Consider the following 22,784-nt stretch of genomic DNA (forward strand, 5'->3'; position numbering starts at 1 on the left):
TGATCATAGGAAGTTCTATTAGAGGTATCATTTGCATTATATAAAGGTACCCAGGCACACATACAGTATATATATACAGTAAATACCCACATTTGGGCACACATACACTGCTATATCCTTTCCCTACTCTTTGTACACAGAGCGCACACATCCATAGTTTTAAAGGAAACACATTCAAAGATAGAAACATGAGTGCACACACACACACACACACACACACACACACACACACTGTATTTTCACATAAAGTAAAAGTCAATACAAGCCTATACACAGACATAAGATTATGTACACATACACACATGCGTATGTAAACACACCAAGCTGTCTTTAGCCAATAAGAGCAGAGCTTGAATGTGACCTGTGCTTCCCTTGTGAATATTAACCCCCAGGGAGAGCGAAACCTACCTGTTTTTACGTGATTGTGTGTCATTCCTGTTATCCGGGGTACTGTGTTATCATGGGCTCGTCCTCTGTCGAGTGAGAGCAGACGGCACATACAAATGCATGCAGGTTCCTCGCAAGCATGTGTTAAGCTGGATGAGCGCACGAGTCAGTGTAATTGTTGGTTCTGTCAAGGTGTGTGCTTGTGTGTGTGTGAGGTGCAAGCATGCATGTGTGTTGTGTGTGCTGGTCTGTATTCTAATTTTTTAATCTGCTTTTGCACGTTTCTTTTTTAAAACTGTAAGACACACATGGAAAACACTGTGTTGGACCATTTATTCAGTCAATATTAAAACCCTGATAGTGTTTAAAATAAGAATATTCTTAGACCAGCTCCATAGATAAATTATAAAAGATGAAGCCTCATCTTGAACAGGTTTAGCTGATTACTTTGATGTTGGATAGGAGCCAAATATTGAGTCACTATATTAAATACATCTAGAAATCGATTATAACATGTCCTTCAATGCAAGCTAGCATTTGACACATGTAGTGACTACTTAGTGTAGATGTTTTTCGCATTATATTGTAAATAAAGTTTAATATTTTACAGGATTTTTATGAACCACATTTATTTACATGCAAACAAATTTGTCACTACAATTCCAGTATGCTTTTTCTAAAACACGCTGCGTTGATGTTCATACCAATCTGTGTTTATCAATAAATTGCAGGTGTAAATACTCGTCCAGTGAACGCCTCATTGCTGCCACGATGGAACACGGATCCAGCTGGAGGAACAAGTGCTGTGTGGGCTCCCTGAAGTGGTGCAACACTGGGTCACTGGAGAGCCACAACGTGTTTGGGAACAGAACAGTCTGTGTTATTTCAGCACAGCCTGTTGGATGAAGGGCCATTTCACAGGCATTATGGATTAATCTTTGGCAGGATCTCCCCAGGATCAAACAAAACTGGATGTTTAACCTCACGTGTCCTAGAGCTGAGAGGTCTCTTGTGATAAACCAGGATAGAGAGGATTGAGTCTGACCCACATTGGGTTAAACATCACATACTTGTAAATTTATTTAAACTGACTCCTTATGAAAAGATGAAAATATAATGTGTATACACATCCTTCCTGAGACATAATCCAAACCCTGAGAAATGATTAAATTCATAACATTATGCTCCACTAGTGCCAAAGAAGACAGTGTTGTCTGTGTTTTTCCACAAATCTACTTCATTATTTTTGTTATAAATAAAATACAAATGAATATACAGTGGTGTTGTGGTTTCTGCACATCCCCCTTTTCACTTGATGTCTAACTACTCCTCTACGAACAAAAAACCCCAAAGCATTTTGTGAGTTTTGCGCAATCCATGCGATCACCTAAAGTCCTGCTCAGGTAAGAAGTGACCTTTTTAAACATACTCCCTTCCTGTTCATATCAGGTACGCAGATTTAGAGCTGCATCCTGCCATCTCTTCCCTCACTTGTTACAAACTGTTTGTTATATTGGGCTGAGTGTAGAAATATAAGCAAGTTCAGTGTGACAGGAGCAGTGATCGATGGGTCCAAATTTAACAGCACAATTTAACAGATTAGACTTCAGGAGGATTTTCACAGGCATTAAATCAGATTTATGACCCTGTGCTCTTAATCCAGGGCCAGTGGTCACAGATGGTCACAAAACTAGTCCTCACTAAAACTTTATTGTAACTAAAGTCCAATTCTGTAACTGCAGTGTTGCATCATGTCTGGAAACACTTTCAATCCGCCACTGTCTTTGTTTAAAGGGACATATTTCAACATGATTTATTCATGGGGCTTTTGCTACAAGTACAGACATTGTGTGACAGAAATAACATACATACAGTTTGAGTTATAAATAAATGTATCACAGAGAAATTTATGTTTGAAAGGCCTGTAAAAGTGGAGTAAAAGACATCTGCATTCTGATTTATGATGGTTTATCACAGTTGGGAAAACCAATATGAATACAGTCGATAGAAATGAAACATGCTCTTCTACTCAAATAAATGCTCTTCTGATTTTTAGACATTTGGGTAAGCAGTATTTCACACATAGCCACTTTTATGAAGAAATGTATCTCTATTCAGACATACAGTTTTATAATCATATTTTTTTTTGCACCCACCACCACAGCAAGTGTTTGGTGTTAAGACTGTGTATTGGAAAAGTTTGAGGCTGAATTGCTTCAAGGGCAGTCTTTAGTATTGAGAGGGGAATAGTCTGTGTCTTATTCAACTCAGATTTCTACAGCCATATTTGAAATGCAGACCAACAAACTACTGCTCCTCCACTGATACTTGTATTGGAATATAATCAAAGTATCTGCATCCCAGAGTATTATGTCATCCTGTTTTCTTGAAGTCACTCGCTGTGCCATGAATTTGTACCTGTTTGGTTGTATCAGCATGCTCCTGTGAAATCACATGACTGCATGAACGCAGCCATTTGATTTCACAAATCATGGCTATATATCCAAGTGACTGACAGCAGTAATTCCCACTGTGGTTTGAAAGCCATTCAAAATCAAATCAATCACTCTCAGTTACTGTAATTTCTCCATGTTGCAATCTAATGACACAGGGTGGACTCATTCCTGGTGATGTGTCACATATTGTGTATTCTGGCTGTGTTGATATAATTCCCGTATATCCCATCCAGGGACTGCTGCATTGACTGTTTTGAATTAGAGTTTGGCTTTCAGTAACCTGTTCCTCCCACATACTGTAAATAACGGTAATGAAATAGCCTGTAGGCAGATGGCAAGGGAGGATTTTACCTTTGTCTTCCCGTGACATTGATAGCTGTAGAATGAAGGGACAGTATAAAGGTAGCATTGTCTGCTCTCCACCTTTCATAACACAGAGATTAAGGGACCAAACACTGACGAGAGGACCTGTAATGCATATTTAAATTTCCTATGTGGCCTATCCAGTAACTTACTCATAATTGAGCCAAACAGAAAGTCATCTGAAAATTAATAGCCACAACTCTGTGATCTCAGAATAAAGCGGAGATCACACTATTCACTTGAAGGACCTCAGTGATGCCCATAGATCACTAATAATTTTAATGAATGAATCTGCTTTTTAATTAAGTCAAGAAAAATGGTTAATCTAACACTACTGTATTTTGAAGAAATAATCCTTTTAGCAATGCATGCATTGTTTGATCAATTAAGTCTATAATGCAACTGCCTGAACTCAGATTTTCTCTCACTCAAAATATGGCAACAGTAGTGATTAATCATCTCTGTGAGATATTTCCTGAGAATGTGAGATTTGATCTGACTCACAAACACAACTGAGTCTAAGTCAGTAATCAACAAGTTCCCAGGAATCACTGACAACTGCTCACAAATGCATCACTTACACAAGGTACGTGCTCCAACCTGCTCAGTGAATTTTTCTTTGCCTGTAGGCCTAATGGTACACTTTAGGAAGCAATACAATAACAATTTAAATTGACATCAGCATAAGGGTTAGCTCTTGATACCATTGTTTGTAATAGTGTAATGAAACAACCTATCGTTGTTGAGTTTTTATTGTCTGCAGTGTTTATTATTGTGTCTGATTTAACATAATTTGACCCTTGGCATCACCTATTTGATTATCAAATTAATGTATGTGTAATAAATGAAACCCAGGTTTTGTGTCTTTGAAATGACTTTCTATTTTGTGTGTATAACTCATAGCCTATTGTGGAATAGTTTAACCTGTTTTAAAATCAGCAGTGTTGTTTGTTTGTTCTGTTTGAGTCAGGGGACTTCTGGTGATAGGAGTGATGCTGCTTGCGGTGAAACTCTCACTGTCTCACCATGCATAGGTGAGGGAAATCATCAGCTTTTTTCACAGTCCAAGAGGTTTAACTTGGGGAAAGGAATCGGATTTCCTTTTTGTAGTCTGCCGGAACTTGATTCAATTGTGTATCCATACTCACGCTGTGGACACTGATTTTACCTTGCTTTACTTCATTAGATCGATTTAAAAATCCCAACCAACGCATGTAGTTATTATGGTGGGTAAATCTACGCGGGGACACGTAAATGTGATATGAATAAAAGATGTATCAGGTTTTTGTTTCTATTTTATTCGAACGCACGGCAGGATATGTAACCACTGGAGGTGTTCTCCGGTCTATATAGACCCGCCGCCATCTTACATTTTCCAGTCTCTGCTGTTCCGGCCAAGTCATTATTGACTGACTGCGGAGGGAGTGGACGAGGGCTCCCCGCTGACGCTCGCCTTCACATTTTCCTTGACTTTTTCCCTTTCTGAGTGGTTTTTACTCCCCGGGATCCGAGTGGACGGACTTGCTGTGTTGACAAGGGTAGGCTCCAACATTCAAACTATCGGCTCCACTCAGTTTCTCCCTCTTTTCCTGTCGGGCTCTCCCTGAATGCCAGCAGGAATGGAGACGGTTGTTGTGTACGGGCCGGCCGGGATGCTGCTGCCGCAGCTAGCGAGCCAGCTGAATTCACGGCAGATATTTGGGATATGCCAGCCACCGCCTAATGGGGACGTACCTATTTTACAGATGATAATCACTGACTTTATGGTAACGTTAGCACGGGGTCGATGTCTGGTAAGGCAATAGTTAACAATTAGGTAGATGTGTCCGATGGATTTCATCGCCTTCTAGTTTATTCGGAAACGTTATTCGGGATTTGGGAGTAAACGCCGATGTTGTGCCCTCGCTTTTTTTGAGTAGTTAACGTTAGCGAACGATGGCTAAGGTTAGTTAGCTAAACTACTATTAGCCCACTTATGCTGCTGGCCACATTCCACTATTCTGACTCATGTTTGCTCGACTTGAGTTTCGCCTTTCTGTCGGCTGTTTTTGCAGCTGGTTTAGCTGAACAGACACTTAATGTGGGGTGAAGATAAGCGCGTGTGAAGCTCGGTGTACCGTGGCCATGTGTTTAGTTTTACATGTTTAAAACTTAAGTTAGCGGCCGTTAATTAACGTTAGCCAAGTCACGGGAAACTGGTGAAGGAGGTTAACGCGAACAATTCGCCGAAAGTTTAGCTGGAAGTTCGTAAAACTGAACACCATTAGAAACTTTAATGTTAAATGGAGCTCGCTGCTAGCAGAGTCGCTCTAAACAAAAATTAATGGTTTATATTTAAGTTTATTTTAGGTCAGAAGCCCGCGAGAGTGTGTTTTTCTCTAGTCCTTTTAAACAAAGACCGACAAATTCCTCCCAGCCGTTGTGCTTTGGGAGGAAGACGAGGAGGAGCCAGAGTGTGAAATTTGAGTCAGTGGTGTTGGAAAGTCAGGGGCACCAGCAGCTGTGAGGGAGAGGGGTACCGCACACTATTATTTGGACGGTTAGTAAGTGTTGATCTGTTTTTATTAAATGTTATATTGGGTGTTTACTATTCCGCCTGGTCCCTTTGCACTGCCAGATGTGTGTGTGTGTGTGTGTGTGGCTGCTGGAGAGAGACATGCGGGTCACCACGGGGTAAGTTGGATACCTCGCTGCTCTTCGCCATCCTGCCGATACTGAAAACAAGCGGTGTGATGGCTTCAGCTGAAAAAAACTGTTGTGTGTGTGCGCTTTAGTGGCACAAGACGAAGTTGTAGTGGTGGTGAGATTTTTTTGCACGCAGTTGACTATGTCTTCGTTTATTGGTAAGAAGAAGATTGAGTGAATAAACTGGGTGGAGGGTGTTTACGTCTCATCTAGCGGCTTCAATTTATTAGTCACGGAAGCTCTGCAACTAAATCGGTTTATTTTAAATAATAAGATCACAAGATCAGAGTCGAGTTTTGCACATTACTAAACTAAAACCACCAGTCTCTGGTGTTTTCATGCCCCAGAAATCAACGCATTGTCTTTGGCGTTTGGTTTGTTTAAAAATGGGTTCAAATTCATTCATTTTGTTTGTCTGTCTGTGGTGCCTGAGTGAAATCCCCGATCAGATTACACAATGGAAGAAAAAACAGACAATCTCGTCAACAAAATCTCGCATTTACATTTTTTGAACGGAAGCGTAGGTGTGAGCTACATCTGAGCTACATCTCAGACCTGTAGTGGTTTGTTTTGAGGTAATCCACTTGTAAGAAAACTGCTACCAAGAACCTTTCCAGTGGTGTTGCCATTACCTAATACTGTAATATTTCTCTTTCCAATAACCCACCTGCGTGTCTGCATTTACATGGTAATTTTTACACAACTTGCAGATCTAGGTAGATTTTGAAATGTGTAAACTTGTGTGACAGTATTGCTGTTCATTATGATTTCATCAGAAATATATATCTGATAAAAATCACCTGTGTCAAAAAACAATGAATAACTTTGTATAAATAAAGGCTCAGTTTAACATCTATTGGTGATAAATTATTCCAAGCTTTGACTTTGAATTTGTATGCGTTTTTCTACTTCTCTTAACCTATTTGATCTCATTTTATCCCTTTTAAATAGACTGACAATTATTCGGTAGAATAAGGGAAAAGTCATCATCATGGAGCTCCTGTTTCTCCATGGACATCCATCATTTTGCAGTTAAAAACCCAGACCAAACACTGCAGCGGCTGCAGGCATTGAGCTCATTGTATTGTTGGCAGCCAGCAGTGAGTGCTGCTGACCCTGCACATTACATGGCTAACACTGATGCCTGTGGCAGCTCCTGTCTCTCTGCTTGAGCCTATCATACAGCTTGTTTGGGTCATTAACTCATATGGATGTACTGAGCTTGGTGTTTTTTTTTCCATTTGTGAGGAAATGGTCTGTGCAGGAGTTTAGATGGATTTGGCTCTTTGAAGTCCTGTTCTCAAGAAATACATTTTTTCTTTAACCCAAGCAGAGTGTATTCCCTCTGACAAATTAATTTTGTATAAGTTATTTAAATGCCACAGTATGCTAGGAAGAGACTGTAAAATTAAGCCATGCATGTCTGCAGGCCAGATGAGTGAAATGCAATTTAGAGGATGTGTGTTTCACAAACTGATTTATTTTTTGTAATTTTAATGTAATACTGTCATCTTTACGCAAGGTAAACCTTGAGGCTCACCTCATCTTGACTTTGTGCCACACTGTGGCTCAAATTTGCTGACAGACTGGCTATTTTTTCTTTTCTTTGAGAGGAGGTAGGATTGGAGAGTTTAGATTTGCTTGGCTGCTTTAAATTTGTTTATTGAGCAATGTGACTGGGGATTTTTTTCCTTCGTGTTACTGCATTTGCTATTAAGATTTTTATCAGCTTGAATCTGTTTAGAAATGCAAGATTTCCCACATAGCTTACAGACTTCTTTCACGCTTGCTTAGCTAGCTTATGATGTCTTAAGACATTTGGTTAAACTTGGGCATATTAGATTGTGTAGGTGTCACCATGGACCTGTAATAACCCACTGGTCACGTCTTATTTTGTTCGTGGGGGTTGGAATGTTATCTCCTGATAGTTGTCAGTCATCTGGCGTTGTGCCTAATCCTGATTGAATTGCCCTCCGTGCAATGTAGCAAGATATACATATGGAGAAATCCTGATGGTTCAATGTTTTCTACTTCCTGCCCTGTATGTCAGACAAATCAGGCCACTCGCAGGACATTTATTACTGGTTAGAAGCATGTTTTTGTTATTAATATATTTATAATTTTCTTTCTTTGTGTCACTATCAAGGTCCTAGCTGCCCTTCATCTAGCTCTGTCTATGAATGTTAGGAGTTGTATTCCCTATGCTCTGAATAGAGCCAGAAAAATGGACTGCATTGGTAACCTTTTCTGTTTTGTAGGGGGCGTAAGAACCAGATATACAGAAATGGCTGTGTTGTTTCGCCTTTATCTTCTGTTGCTTTATTTTTGTCATTCACACATTAATGAACTCCGGTTCCCTATACGAATGCCATGTTTTTCATGACTATACTCAGGGCAGTGAAACAGACCGAAATACACTATTCCTGGCCGTCCAGTTCTGTGCTGGAACACTAAGCCTGTCATTTGAGTGTTGACCTGGGACAGAAGTACTGTGATTACACTTCACTTCATAGGGCTTTGTGTGTGTGTGTGTGTGTGTGTGTGTGTGTGTGTGTGTGTCCCTGAGTGCATGCACATTACTTGCCATTTACATTTATGTGGATAAAGAGATAAAATACCTGTTTGATGGACCCATCCGATCATAGCTACATGTGCTTGCCTCTTTTCATCCCACATACTGCATTAGACAGCCTTCTGATTCTTGTAACTGGTGTGTCACTCATTAGTCATCTGGTTTCAATTGTATGGCTTTTATCTGGACCAGGCACAACTCTACATGTTGGATTTCACATCTGGCTTCAAAGAAACCTCTTGCTCAGATTTTTGCGGCCAGGCTGCTAGCCTGATATCAAGGAACTCTTACTGTAATGATTTTTTTGTTTGTGTTAATGGTCAGAGTCTGACTTTAGGGTAAGGCTGCCATTTGTGTGTCCCAATTGGAGACCAGACTTTGCTTGTTTGCCCATCAAAAAAACTATCATTGGCTCAGTTTCTGAAGCCAGATGTAAAGACCCACATTTTCCACCAGTGTGAATAATAAATGGTTCCACTGTGTGCTTTGATTGTATGTTTGATTTGTATGCAGCCTTGTATGGGACATATGGCTTCCATTAGGGCAGGGCTAGGTTATATGAGGGCATGCCTGCAAAGCTTGGGAGGATGGTGTGTGAACAGTGAATTTGAGTTGGTGCATTTGTGGTTAGAAGCAGCAATCTTGGAGCCTGACTCAAGATTGTGTTTTAATGACACAGCTGAGCTCGGGTGGTGTGGGTGTGAGGGGAGGGAAGTAATTCAGGGCAGTAGTTTAGTTATCCTTGAGTGTATTTACATATTGGCAGCCTTTTAACTTCACAAACTCCTACACATTCACTGGCACCAATGCCAGACTGATTTTTTTTTTTTTTTAACCCACTGCATGTCTGGCTGCTGTGTTTTTCTGTATGTCCACTTCTGTTTGTAGGCCATTTAGTCTTCTCTTTTTGCTCTTTCAAACTTAACGATATTCTTTTTAGGTCAACTTAGAGTGTATTGCAGGCAGGATATTTAAAGCCCCAAGTCAAAGCTATTAAGCTTGCAGAACAAAGTGAGCAACTGCAATGGTGAGCTTAAATATCTGTTGTTTGTTCAACGTTTTTTAGCATAAGCTCCTTGAACAGAGTGTATTGAAACCTTACTGGACACTCCAACAATTACAAATCTGGAAGGATGTTTTTTTAGTAAGTGGTTGCCAAAATTAAAAAATTGCACTCCTTAAAAAGGCCGTCACATCTTAAACGTCAGTGGTGAGTTTTCTAATTCAACAGGTTGACCACAGGATCAGTCATAGTTAAGCAAACTCTAAGCTGTTGTCAGCTAAATGCACTCTGCAAGCCACACTGTGTGTCTTTTATCCTAGGGTCGAAAAGGTTTAGAGGGGGAACAAAAAGACAGCACTGAGTCTCATTTTGATATGTGAAAAGATAGTGGACTGTGTTTTTGTGCTCAGGAGATGAGATGGATTAGTCTGTAAAGTACCTATCAAAGTGATCACATCACATAATATTCAGCCTGTTGACAGCCAGCAGCCAAGGTTGATATCTCTGAATCGGGACCTCTGAGATTCAAGGTAGTGATGTTGCATTTCCTGTCAGTATGTAAAACCAAACCGAGCTTTTGCCTCTGGAAAGAAAAGCTAAAATTTTAGGGGCTGACACCCAGATATCATTACTTTTAACATTATTGGCTAATGTTGATTCACAGTCTCTTGCTGCCTTAATGACTTCCTGGTAGAACCCTGTGTTTCCTGCACAGAAACTCGTTTCAAAGCTTATGGGCTATTAAGTTGGTAGAGGTGGTGTATTGTGTTTTCTATTACAGCCTCCAAAATCATATATATAATGTCCTTTTCTTAAAAATTCAGTTTGCATCTCTGTTTCATTGCCATTTTTTTCCTTTCTTTAAGACACAGACATCAGAATCGCTGCTGTCACTACATCTGACCTCACAACAGCACACAGTCACACACCTGTTGCATCAAGCCTTGCGGCAAGAAGGGGCCACTCAGAATTTTAATCTAACACATTAACTTTCCACAGGGACCAATGACAGTGCTCTAAATAGCCCTTTTTTTGTAAGAGACGGGTCGATTTTTTTATTAGTTCATTAATAACGTTAGTTGCAGACACAAGGTTGGAGTGGCTTCAAGTCTTTGGTCTGAACATAGTCTGAAAATTTCTTAGCCTCTAATACTGCAGTTGCTTTGTAGGGCAAGAACATCATGCTCATGTTAGAGCAGTTTATGCTTCCTGTATGTTACAGAAATGTGTATATATACAGTGTATAAACTTGTTTGTACTTTAATCCATGTGTAGTGTTAAACTACAGTTTTAATGTGTTTCCTCAATGGACGGTGCTAAAAAAATGTGAGCACAACAGTATCCGTGTCAAATGAAGGCTCTTGGTGTTCTTTTTAACAATGTGTGGTCTTATATATTTTTGTGTGGATTATAGATTATGTGGAACAGACTTAATGTACGTAGGTTTGCGGGTTTAACTTGGTTAGTTAGCGGCAGGAGAGTCTGTCTCATTGTTAGTCACCTCTGCTTTTCTCTTGTAAGGTATGAGTGTGTACCTTTTTTGTTGCAGTACCCTGATTTTCCTCCAGTGTGCCTGTTAAGTTTTAAAGCATGTCCAGACTGGTATGCCATGATTGAAAAGGATTTGGTCTTTATTTTCCTGTAGGATTCATCTTGGAATAACTGCAGCTGTACTTTTGAAAGGACTTGACAAAAGGATTTCTGATTGTATGGATATACACCCCTGTTTCTGTGTCTCATTTTAGCCTGGATTTTCTTCTGCAGTTTTCCCATTTCCTGTTTTTGTGCATTACTGTCATAACATTTATCTTTGAGTATGAATTGGAAGTACCTCTGTTTCAATTTTCCTTTTTTTTTGTGAATTAATCCCCCTCTCGCTCGCTCTCCCTCTCTCCTGCCATTGCCAGTGTTTACTTTTCTGCAGAGTGTGGTTTCAGCTTCAAAGCCAGCGCAAGAATGCATATGCCCTCCTCCCCCCTCCTGCCTCTTTTCTCCCCACCCAGTGCTCCACTTCCCCCATCCTTCCTCACCTAAATAGTTGCTAGCTGCTACATTTAATGGTGGCTTTGTGTGTGAGCTGCTGTTGTTTGCATGTCTGGCTTTAACAGCAGAGGAAATCCAAGAAAGGGAGGTGGCAGGAAAGGAAAGAAAGCACTGGAAAGTCGCTTGTCTGGACTGTTTGTGAACCAACACTGCCATTTATTTCTAACGGGCCACAGTTACCTCTGCTGTGATCTTTCTGTTAAAGTCAAATGGCTTACGTTTGACTGTAAGGAAAGACAGCTGGCAGTGAGCAGGGTCAGAGGGCAGGAATGATGGAAGGCGAGATGCCACTGAGGCAGTTTGACTGACTGCTTTTTTTCCCTGTTCCAGATCAGGAAGCTGTGTCGGCCGCGGTTTGAGAAAGGAACATGGCTTCCCAGGGTGAGTTAATAGTTTTCAGACACGCACTCAAACTCTTTCACCTCCTCACTCTCTTCAGCTTCTGTTTCATCACTTGTCTGTCTCTCTCCATCTCTTACTTACATACACATGCATTGGCTAGTGTGTTAGGCTTTGCTGCATTTCAAAACTGACTCTTCTCCTGGTGCAGATATATGTTCTCATTAGAGCAAAGTGAATTAGTTATTGATTTCAATCTGAAACTAGGAGCACAAGTAAAATCAAACTTAATGCTTGAAGAGACCTTTAGTGGTAAATCATGCATCATTAGAATATAAAGCTGTAGGAAAATAAGAGCATGGGAAGCAGGTTACAAATCCATTTATTGCAATGACTATAAACTTCAATTAGGATTCTGAAACTGAATTACTGATTGCAATTATACTTCTTGTATTAAGGAGAGGTAGACACACACACATCCGTATTACCAGGTGCCGAGTCGTAAAGACGTGATCAGGAAGAAAGAAGACTTGCAACACTGTAGCTGCTCCCAATAAAAAAAATATATATATACTTTATTCTATCATCATAGTATAAAAGGACAACGTTTCGAGCCTACTGGCTCGTCATCAGGTCACTTGTGTTGAGACATTTCAGCTCGTCACATTCATAAAATTAGTGGGCAATACCCATGGGTGTGGTCAACACATCAATAAATCAGTCAATCCATATAACAACAAATACATCACAACAATATTAGAAATAGGGGTTAATCCCGCATAGAAGTCGGCCTTAATAATCCTGAAAAAACAAAATAACAACCATTGACAGCAGTAACTCCTTAAAAAGGAAACACAGAGAGGAGGCTGATAATAAATCTAATCTAAAGCCTCATAATATGTGCGAAGTGTTAGTGCATTCGAGTAGGATTATACTTCTTGGCAATAATTGTGTAGCTATTGTTTAGATGCTTTAAACTCAACAATTCTGAGAAATGACGATGCTGACCAAATTGGTTTTGCTGCATTTCCTTTGACAAAAAGTATGCAAGAATCTCATGTCGATCACTAAATTGCAAATGTTGATTTCTTTTTCTTTTGTTCTTGACTACTGCTAAGTTGGTTAGGCTGACCTTTCTAAATGTTTTGTCCTTTAGTTGATTTATATTTTCTAATTCCTTGTCTCCTTCCAGCTGATCTGATGGAGCTCGACATGGCCATGGAGCCAGACCGTAAGGCGGCGGTCAGTCACTGGCAGCAACAGTCTTACCTGGATTCAGGCATCCATTCAGGGGCCACCACAACGGCTCCCTCTCTCAGTGGGAAGGGCAACCCTGAGGAAGATGATGTCGACAACCAGGTCATGTATGAGTGGGAGCAGGGCTTCAACCAGAACTTCGCCCAGGAACAAGTACAAGGTAGGTCATAATGCTGACAACTTGTTGGTCTTTTGGGGAAGATTTGTTTACTGCACTTAAACATGAATGAGCCAAACAGCAGCTTGAATCCTAATATAACAAAACAACTGTTTTTCTGTCTCCTAGACATAGATGGTCAGTATGCCATGACGCGTGCCCAGCGGGTGCGTGCAGCAATGTTCCCAGAGACTCTTGAGGAGGGCATGCAGATCCCCTCCACACAGTATGATGCAGCAAACCCCACCAATGTTCAGAGGCTGGCAGAGCCCTCACAAATGCTCAAACATGCTGTGGTCAATCTGATCAACTACCAAGATGATGCTGAGCTGGCAACCAGAGCCATACCAGAACTCACCAAACTACTCAATGATGAGGACCAGGTAGATACCAAAGGAAACTGTGGCTCCAGATTGTTTATGATTTATTTGTTTTCATTAGTCATTCCCTAATGTGTGTGTCTCTACTCCAGGTTGTAGTAAATAAAGCAGCAGTGATGGTCCACCAGCTTTCAAAGAAAGAAGCCTCTCGCCACGCCATCATGCGCTCTCCTCAGATGGTGTCTGCTATTGTCAGGACCATGCAGAACACAAACGATGTGGAGACAGCTCGCTGCACTGCAGGAACACTCCACAACCTGTCCCATCACAGAGAGGGTCTGCTGGCTATTTTCAAGTCTGGAGGAATACCAGCTCTAGTTAAAATGCTTGGGTATGTGAAAGAAAGATGGGGTGATACTTGATTTGTGTTTTTCTTGGGTTTCCATTTATTTGATGTAATGCAGCTCACCAGTACAGGAAGGCACTAAATGATGTGGTGGGATGTTTACACTGTCTCTGGTCAGTAACATTGTGCTGTTTGGGCTGTTATCCAGAGTTTTTCAACAACATAAGCATAATTTTGTTTGCTTATTGGTAAATAGCTATTTTTTTGACACAGTGGATTTGTAGTTATGATAAGACAGACACGAAGGATTGTAACTGGCTGTTAACTCATCAAAGGCAGAGGATGTGGAGAGGAAGGACCTTTGGAGAAATCTCAGTGCATCTCTAGTTGTGGTTAATTTCCAGTGGGGCAGTAAACTAAGAAGCCTCTGTTTGTTCTGCAGGTCACCAGTGGACTCTGTCCTGTTCTACGCCATCACCACCCTTCACAACCTCCTCCTGCACCAGGAAGGAGCCAAGATGGCTGTCCGTTTAGCCGGAGGTCTACAGAAAATGGTTGCTCTACTCAACAAGACCAATGTCAAGTTCTTGGCCATCACCACTGACTGTCTCCAGATACTGGCCTATGGAAACCAGGAAAGCAAGGTGAGGGTCTAGTGGAAGGGAGGAGTGTGTGGTAAATTGGTCTGTTATGGTGCTCCTCAGGTCATAGTGGCCATCATGACATTAAAACCCCTAACCTCATTGTACTGTCTCTTCATGTGTAGTTGATAATCTTGGCCAGTGGTGGCCCCCAGGCCCTGGTCAACATCATGAGGACTTATACCTACGAGAAGCTGTTGTGGACCACAAGCCGTGTTCTCAAAGTCCTGTCTGTCTGCTCCAGTAACAAGCCTGCCATTGTAGAAGCTGGTATGTCTGACATTAAAGTGTTTGTAATATGAGCTTTAGTATCATTATACATATACTGTGTGTTCATAGGTGAGGTTCTTTGAGCTTATTTGAAATGCATTTATAACAGCAAACACTGCGATGGAAACAGTGCAGTCAAATAACAGGGATAATTTAGTGATTTTAAATATACTGTGAGTTTTCACAGGTGCAGATGACACTTTTTTCCATCTTTGTCCCTCTGTCTAGGAGGTATGCAGGCTCTGGGACTCCACCTGACAGACCCCAGCCAGAGACTGGTCCAGAACTGTCTCTGGACTCTCAGGAACTTATCAGATGCTGCCACCAAACAGGTGATGAGAACCGCACCTTGTACCAAAATTAAAATATTTTCTTTTCTTTAAAAAAACAATTCTCAGAAGGAAGACATTAAAGGATTTTATTGTTTAAATCTCTCTCTACCCATCTGTCCTTTTTAATGCTAACTTCACAATTTTTTTTTTTTTCTAGGAGGGAATGGAGGGTCTCCTAGGAACTCTGGTCCAGCTGCTCGGAAGTGACGACATTAATGTGGTGACCTGCGCTGCTGGCATCCTGTCTAACCTGACCTGTAACAACTACAAGAACAAGATGATGGTTTGCCAGGTGAGTATGAAGAAAAAGTAAAGCCTGCTGAGTTAGTCCTACTACTACTACTACTACTACTACTACTACTACTACTACAACAAAAGTTTAATAATGACGTTCGATACTACTTGGGTCTTCGTCAGTGGTGAGTATACAGTTAAATACGCTTAGTGACTGTTTTCAAATAATCATCTTTATGATTTTTACTAGCATTTTGTGTCCTGTGTGAATCCATACTTTAAGATTTTTTCCTCACTCATGCTTATGCTTTAATATTATCCACACAGCAAATGTGAATCTCTGATTAATCTATTCATCTGTTCTCCGTAGGTTGGAGGTATTGAAGCGTTAGTTCGCACAGTGCTTCGGGCTGGAGACAGAGAAGACATCACAGAACCAGCAATTTGTGCCCTGCGTCACCTCACGTCTCGACACCAGGACGCCGAGATGGCACAGAATGCTGTCAGACTGCACTATGGCCTGCCCGTGGTTGTCAAATTACTGCATCCACCATCACACTGGCCACTCATTAAGGTATACAATCATACTGTCAGCTACTTGTGTCTGTTGTTATAATGGTGTTCCCAGTGAAAATCACTTTGCACTTGACCACGCCTCGAATCTAAAATAATGGGCCAAACCTGGCACAGTAGTACTTCTGTGGAACGCTGGCTATTAATCCATTTTGGCAGCTTTGGGTCTCTCAGGACTGTTTTGTTGTGCATTGAGAATGCAGTGTGATACTGCTGGAGGCTGCATGAAACACAAGCACATCTGCAAATCTTGCTTCTTTTTAGGCCCAATCCAGTGTAGAAGCAGCATAACACCAGACAGACCAGTCTTGGCCTACAGTATATTATAGCGCATTTGTTTTGATGGACACAGAAAACTTTTGTACAGCTTTGAACTCATCTAGATTGAGACAAAACCTAGTCCCAGATTACAAACACAAACCACTTGGAGACTATCCCAAGGAATTACTTTTCAAATTAAAAGATGTATACAAACAATGCATTTTTAAAATATGTTGTGCATACAATATGTTGCCGAAAACAACTTTTGGCTGTGATTCTTTATCAGATGTGACTAATGGCTACCCGAAGCTGACATGTAAATATGTTTGTCTGTCTGTCAGGCTACAGTTGGTCTCATCCGTAACCTGGCTCTGTGCCCTGCAAACCACTCTCCTCTGAGGGAGCAGGGAGCTATCCCCAGACTGGTTCAGCTGCTGGTCAGAGCACACCAAGACACACAGAGACGCACAAGCATGGGAGGCACGCAGCAGCAGTTTGTGGTGAGAGCAGACACACACACACACACACACACACACACTTCTGTGAACTCACACCTTCACAGCAAACACTAACACAACATAACTCAAGGGACACGCAGCTCAGTGGTGCCATGCGTTCTTTCCACTGAGCACTCACACAGTACCCACAAAATTTAAAGCATGTCAAACTGATGTCAAATTCAGTTGTTTTTTGTGACTTCCCACCACGACCTGATTATCTGTGGAGAGTCCTGAATGGCTCCTTCAGTTGTTACTTGACTAATTAAGTGTTTGTGTCATTAGGAGGGAGTTCGTATGGAGGAGATTGTGGAGGGCTGCACAGGAGCACTTCACATCCTGGCCAGAGACGTCCACAACAGAATAGTCATCAGAGGACTCAACACCATTCCACTCTTTGTACAGGTAAAAGAAAAAATCATCTCACGTGTGCTCTGTTCTTGTGATGTCATGTTGGCTAAATGGTTTTAGGTGTCATTTTGGTTCACATAGGGACCACAGATATTACAAATGTCAGTAATTTTGAAACAAACAAAAAAAAAAACCCTTAATTGCCATGGTTGGCCCTGTGGCTCTGAAAGGTTACATTTATTGCACCACCTGTTGTGTTTTTCCTGACACAACATGAATCTCTGCTGTTGCGTCTTTTCAGATCATGTATGAGTACTCTGGAAACTGAGAATCAATTAATCTCTCTGTCTCTGTCTCTGTGTTTGTGTGTGCAGCTGTTGTATTCTCCCATAGAGAACATCCAGCGTGTAGCAGCAGGCGTCCTGTGTGAGCTTGCCCAGGATAAAGAGGCTGCTGAGGCCATCGAGGCCGAGGGAGCCACCGCTCCACTCACAGAGCTATTGCACAGCCGCAACGAAGGAGTTGGTATGTTCACAAAAACATGCTCATTTACATAATGGCTACTCTTAAGCGATGCAGATGTTCAGAAGGTCTAGTCAAACTGAGAAATGAGTGATTATGTACGGGATGATGTACAGCAGGTGGGTCATTACTGCAGAATGGACCCCGACAGGGTGATGCAGGACACTGGCACAAAGTGGAGGGGTCTTGTATCACCCTGGAGGAGTTCATTTTACAATGATGATCTGCTCCCTGAACAGTATCTTGCTTACTACGCAGCGGTTTATTAAAGAAATAAATAATTTGTCAAAAAATGATCATTAAAGATTAATTTTTTTGCTTCTATGAGAACTGCATCCATAGCAATAGGCTGCTATTCAAAAATAACAGACCATTCAAAGACCAATCACAATTGAGTATTCAACAAAGCACAGGCACTTCACAATAACTGTTTTCCATTTAGTGATGTGAATTGAAACAACATTTCTGTTGTAACTGTAATCGGGGATATACCTGGACTTTTGGTTGTCTCTTCTCTGCTGCAGCACTGCTTTATTCGTAGTAAGGTGCTTTTTGACTGACCTTTCACCCCTCCATGTTCCCTCAGCCACCTACGCTGCAGCAGTTTTGTTCCGTATGTCAGAGGACAAACCCCAGGACTACAAGAAACGGCTCTCTGTAGAACTCACCAGCTCGCTCTTCAGGACAGAACCAATGGCCTGGAACGAGGTACGAAGCACTCAAAATCAGCTATTTTTAAATCGCTTATCAGTGTATTCGTACACCAAACACAGAGACGCTTGTGCAACAAAGATAACTTGAAAATAAAAATTAACTAACTGTGGTGTTATTGAAAGTGCTGACCCCTGCTCATCCTTGTCTCTCTCTGTTGCTCTGCAGACCGGAGACCTGGGTTTGGACATCGGAGCTCAGGGAGAGCCTCTGGGCTACAGACAGGAAGGTAAGTCACCTCTTAACCTCAAGCAGGCTGGGAAGCTCCCAGGACAAACACAGGAGGGGACAGGGAGGTTACAAACACCAGAGCAGTTAAGCTGCAAGAAAAACAATTTGAGCTGATTTTTTTTTTTTTTTTTAATTACACGTCACCTTCTCTGTTCTGAGTGATTGTGTCCTTCCTGTTCTGTTAGTTTCTCTAAACCCACGGACCGCCTCTGTCTCTCTTGAGTCGATAAACAACTAAATATTGTTACAGTCCAACGACTGAGCTCCTTCTGTCCAGCGTTATTACTGCTGCTGACAGGATTGGCTGTTAAAGGTCATGATACACAGGCAACTTGACACTGATGAAGGACAATAACCCTTTCAAGCTAAGGATGGAGATTGATTTTATCCCTGATGTTGGTCAGGATAAGAGGGATGGCTCTTAGAAATACGATACTGCTGCTTTTACTTATTGTCACAGTTGGCCATCTAAATGTTTCCAGTGTCCCAGGACCTTGGTCTGATCAATAGGCCAAGAGGCGAGGGTTGGATGTTTATTTTTAATTTGCACTGCTCTCCAGTCCTCCAGCACTAACTGCTCTAACTGGCTCTGGCCCAGCCACATGAAAACAAAGACTTTAAGTTGGTAGATACATTGGATGACACTGGCCACTGCAGATGGATATCTGTTGGTGGGACCAAACTCAACACATTGAACTGAGCCACGAGTTCAGCTGCATTTTGTCTGCTGGAGGATGGACCGTGTGCCGTGTTGCTGTGTAGTGTTACGTTTGAATGATCATACTACTGTGTGACCGCTTGGTTTGTTAACATGCTTCTAACAACTGCTCTGCTTCCCCTGCCTCCCCTCCACCCACTTCCTCCTCCCCCAGACCCAAGCTACCGTTCCTTCCATTCGGGAGGTTACGGAGGGGATACAATGGGTATGGAGCCCATGATGGACCATGATCTGGGCGGGGGCCACCACCCTGGCCAGGACTACCCTCCTGTAGAGGGGCTGCCTGACCTGGGACACGCCCAAGAACTGATAGAGGGCCTGCCACCTGGCGACTCCAACCAACTGGCCTGGTTTGATACCGACCTGTAAATACCAAGACCAACATTACACTACACTTTCTACTAGGTAAGAATATCCTCACTGCAGCCTTGTGTTAGCAGAAATGAATGAGAGGCATTTTGGGGTGAGATCTAAAAGTAGAAGCACAGTGGGGAGTTTTTCTGTCTGACTAAAATGGCTGAGGGGGGAGAGGAGAGTGGATTCACTCACTGAGGCTGCTGCATGTTCAGACTGCTCCTAATTGCAAAGTCGTGTGATGTGGTGTGTGTGATGTTGCTCCGTGCAAGATCTTTGTGTGTGGTCTCAACCAACGCCTGTGCCCTGTCTCCTTCCTCTCACCTCCTGTTTTTCCCCCTCATTCCTCCCGTCTTTTTTTCACTCTCCTTCTCTTCTCCCTTCGCAGCTGTATCATGTGATCTGGATGAACCTGCATCGTGATTCGCCCATATGGAGGAGGCGGGGTTTCAGAAAGTGCCTGAAGAAGACTCAACAACAGCAAGCAGAGTTTCCTGTCTATGGGAACTCCATTGGGACAAACTAGATTTAAGTGCGGTTCTGTTCTGGTCTCAGCCTGACGGAGGGCTGACTTCAATCCTGACATGACACGGATTTTGATCTCAACAGTTGATTTTTGAAAAAACCCTTTTTATGTACTTTGTTTTTCATTTTTACTTCATTTGGTTGTTTTACTTTTTTATTCTTTTTTTTCCTCAAGTCTGTAATGGTACAAACTGATTCTAGCTTGCTTTTTTCATTATTCTCAATTATGATATTCATCTCTTGTTTTTGCAGTCCCTTGTATTTTAAGTCTCTGGTAGTGTTGAGTTTTTTAGTGGTAATGCTCCATCCAAGTAAAGAATCTGATCACATTTTAAATGGTGTCCAAACACTAAAGTTAATCAGTTGAATTGTATTCTGATGATCAAGTGTAACATTGTGTAGCTTTTGTATAAAAAACATGAATTGGAAATCATGGTCCAAATATCAAGCTATTTTCTTGCTTTAAAGGTGGACACTGATGTGTCTCTGCTGTTCCAAAGGGGGTGTAGCTGACCTAGCTGGATGGGTGTGGCTGTGGAAGGACAGGGGTGGAGGAGGGCTCTTATTGGTCTGCTGTTACTAAGGGGTGGGGTAGTGGGAGGAGCTGGTTGCTGTAGCCTGCTGTGTTCTGAAACAATAAAATGGACTGTCATTTCACCTGGATGCCTCCACGTCTCATTTTAACACTACCTTAAAACACAACCGTGTAACAAAACAGTTTAAGTCTAGTTCCAGGACATGACTTTAAGTCTCTGCTATGGGAAGGCAGAATAAGGAAATGAGTGGGTTTGTGCTCAACAGTTTTCAGACAGCAGACGAGGATGACACAACAACAGGTGTGACCCTCAGTTTACCACAGCAAGTGACACCAAAGTATCGAGGTGAGAAAAACCAGTGATCCACCAACTGTGAAAACAAATGTCCACATCCACCTGCGGAGGCCATGCAGTTTGGCAGGGTGCCAGTTCAGCTGGCTATCTTTGTCAGAGAATGTGTCAAATTGCAGTTAGTGTAACTTGGTGGATGATATTACACAACTGAACAGTGACAGCTGTGTGTGATGCAGCTTTAGTGAGATTAGTAAGATTTGCATAAAAAATGAGAATCTGGAGGGAAGAACTGAAAGCCTGCAAGTGGTGACCGTGTGTGTGTGTGTGTCCAAGATTTTGTTTTTTCTATTCACAGGACATGTTGCACGGAGGAAGGCTAGGCTGCCTCGAGGGCTCTTCTCAACACACAGGGCCGTAACATTTGGGGGGGGGAAGACAACCGTTTTTGATGTAGACCCATTGGAACCCAACCTCCCTCCATGGGGCTGTTTTAAACTCTCAACATCTTAACTGACCAATGTAAAGCTTTTAGAAACAAAAACCCACATCAGAGGTTCTCAAAGTTTTGATGACAAAGCAATTTTAGGGAGCCAGCAAATTACTGAGGGCCACTCAGGAAAGGAACTTTTTATGGCGTTTTCATAACATGCTATACTTTGACTTTTTGGCTGTTATCATGTACTATACTGTATTTTTAAGACATAATACACTGTGGGGTTTTTTGTCAGTTATCACGTTCTACATTATATTGACTCACTGTGTTACGCCTTTTTGTGACATTTTTGTTCATTCTCACATACGATACTATATTATAACATATACTATGATTTTTTTTTGACATTTTTATATACCGTGACTTTTTTGTCTATCACAATTTTTTATGACATACTATATTATTTTTTTGTCAATTAACATACTTTACTCTTTATGACATTTTTCTCAGACAATACAGTATTTTTTGACTGAATTCTTGACATTTTGATAATATACTTATGATGACTTTGTTAGATATCACATACCCTTTTTTTATGACAAACTATACATGACTTTTTATGTCATGCTATGAGTTTTATGACATTTTTATGATACTAAGACTTTTTCATGACTTCAAATTACATTGTCATTACAACACTATAACTGACATTATCTGATTTATAATACAATAACCTAATAATTTAGTTTTTATATAATACTATACTTGGACTTGAATAATGTACTTGACTATGACATTTCTATGGCATACTAAACTGATTTTTTTTTTTTTTTAATGAAATACTGTGCTAGGACTTTTTTATGAGATACTACACGATATCTTAATGACATACTATACTGTGACTTTTGAATGACCTTTTCAAAGAACAATATTATGACTATGACTGTTAATAACATTTTTATGGCATACTATACCATACAACACTATACTACACTATACTGTGCTATAATGTTTTTTTTTATAGCATACTTCACTATGACATTTTTGTGTCATGTTTAAGACATAGTGCATTATGACTTTTTTGACTTTTTAAAATGACAATTATTATGACATACTACACTGAATTTTTAAGGCACATTTATAACATACTATACTATAACCATTTACGACATTTTTATGACATACTATGACTTTTTATGACATTTTTACAAGATACTATACTATGACTTCTTCATGACTTTCGCCCCAGTGTCAATGTGCTGTTCAGATTTCAAATATTACAAAAACAAAGTCACTGGTTATGTAACCTATGCTTTGCAGTCTCAGTATCACTAGAATCCGGTCTCGCCTCGACCCAAGCTAGCAGTGATTCT

At 41.2% G+C, this 22,784-nt stretch overlaps 1 protein-coding gene and 1 long non-coding RNA gene across 2 annotated transcripts in view; both read left to right on the forward strand.

Moving 5' to 3' along the window:
- Window positions 1–1,576, forward strand: part of LOC125893060 (uncharacterized) — a 43,047-nt gene extending 41,471 nt beyond the window's left edge. The window contains exon 4 of the long non-coding RNA XR_007449833.1: window positions 1,119–1,576. This is a non-coding gene — a long non-coding RNA (uncharacterized LOC125893060). The remainder of the gene's footprint in view (window positions 1–1,118) is intronic.
- A 3,006-nt stretch (window positions 1,577–4,582) lies between these two features.
- Window positions 4,583–20,805, forward strand: ctnnb1 (catenin (cadherin-associated protein), beta 1). Its single transcript, XM_049583524.1, has 17 exons — window positions 4,583–4,744; window positions 11,840–11,890; window positions 13,041–13,265; window positions 13,392–13,645; window positions 13,735–13,973; window positions 14,371–14,572; window positions 14,695–14,839; window positions 15,068–15,171; window positions 15,329–15,463; window positions 15,776–15,979; window positions 16,581–16,739; window positions 17,022–17,141; window positions 17,462–17,612; window positions 18,196–18,317; window positions 18,489–18,549; window positions 19,424–19,674; window positions 20,012–20,805. Exons 2-16 carry the CDS (start codon window positions 11,878–11,880, stop codon window positions 19,636–19,638), a joined length of 2,349 nt encoding a protein of 782 aa, XP_049439481.1. The 5' UTR covers window positions 4,583–4,744; window positions 11,840–11,877; the 3' UTR covers window positions 19,639–19,674; window positions 20,012–20,805.
- The last annotated feature ends 1,979 nt before the right edge of the window (window positions 20,806–22,784 follow it).

The sequence above is a fragment of the Epinephelus fuscoguttatus genome, linkage group LG8 (assembly GCF_011397635.1).
Source record: "Epinephelus fuscoguttatus linkage group LG8, E.fuscoguttatus.final_Chr_v1".
Classification (NCBI taxonomy): Eukaryota; Metazoa; Chordata; class Actinopteri; order Perciformes; family Serranidae; genus Epinephelus; species Epinephelus fuscoguttatus.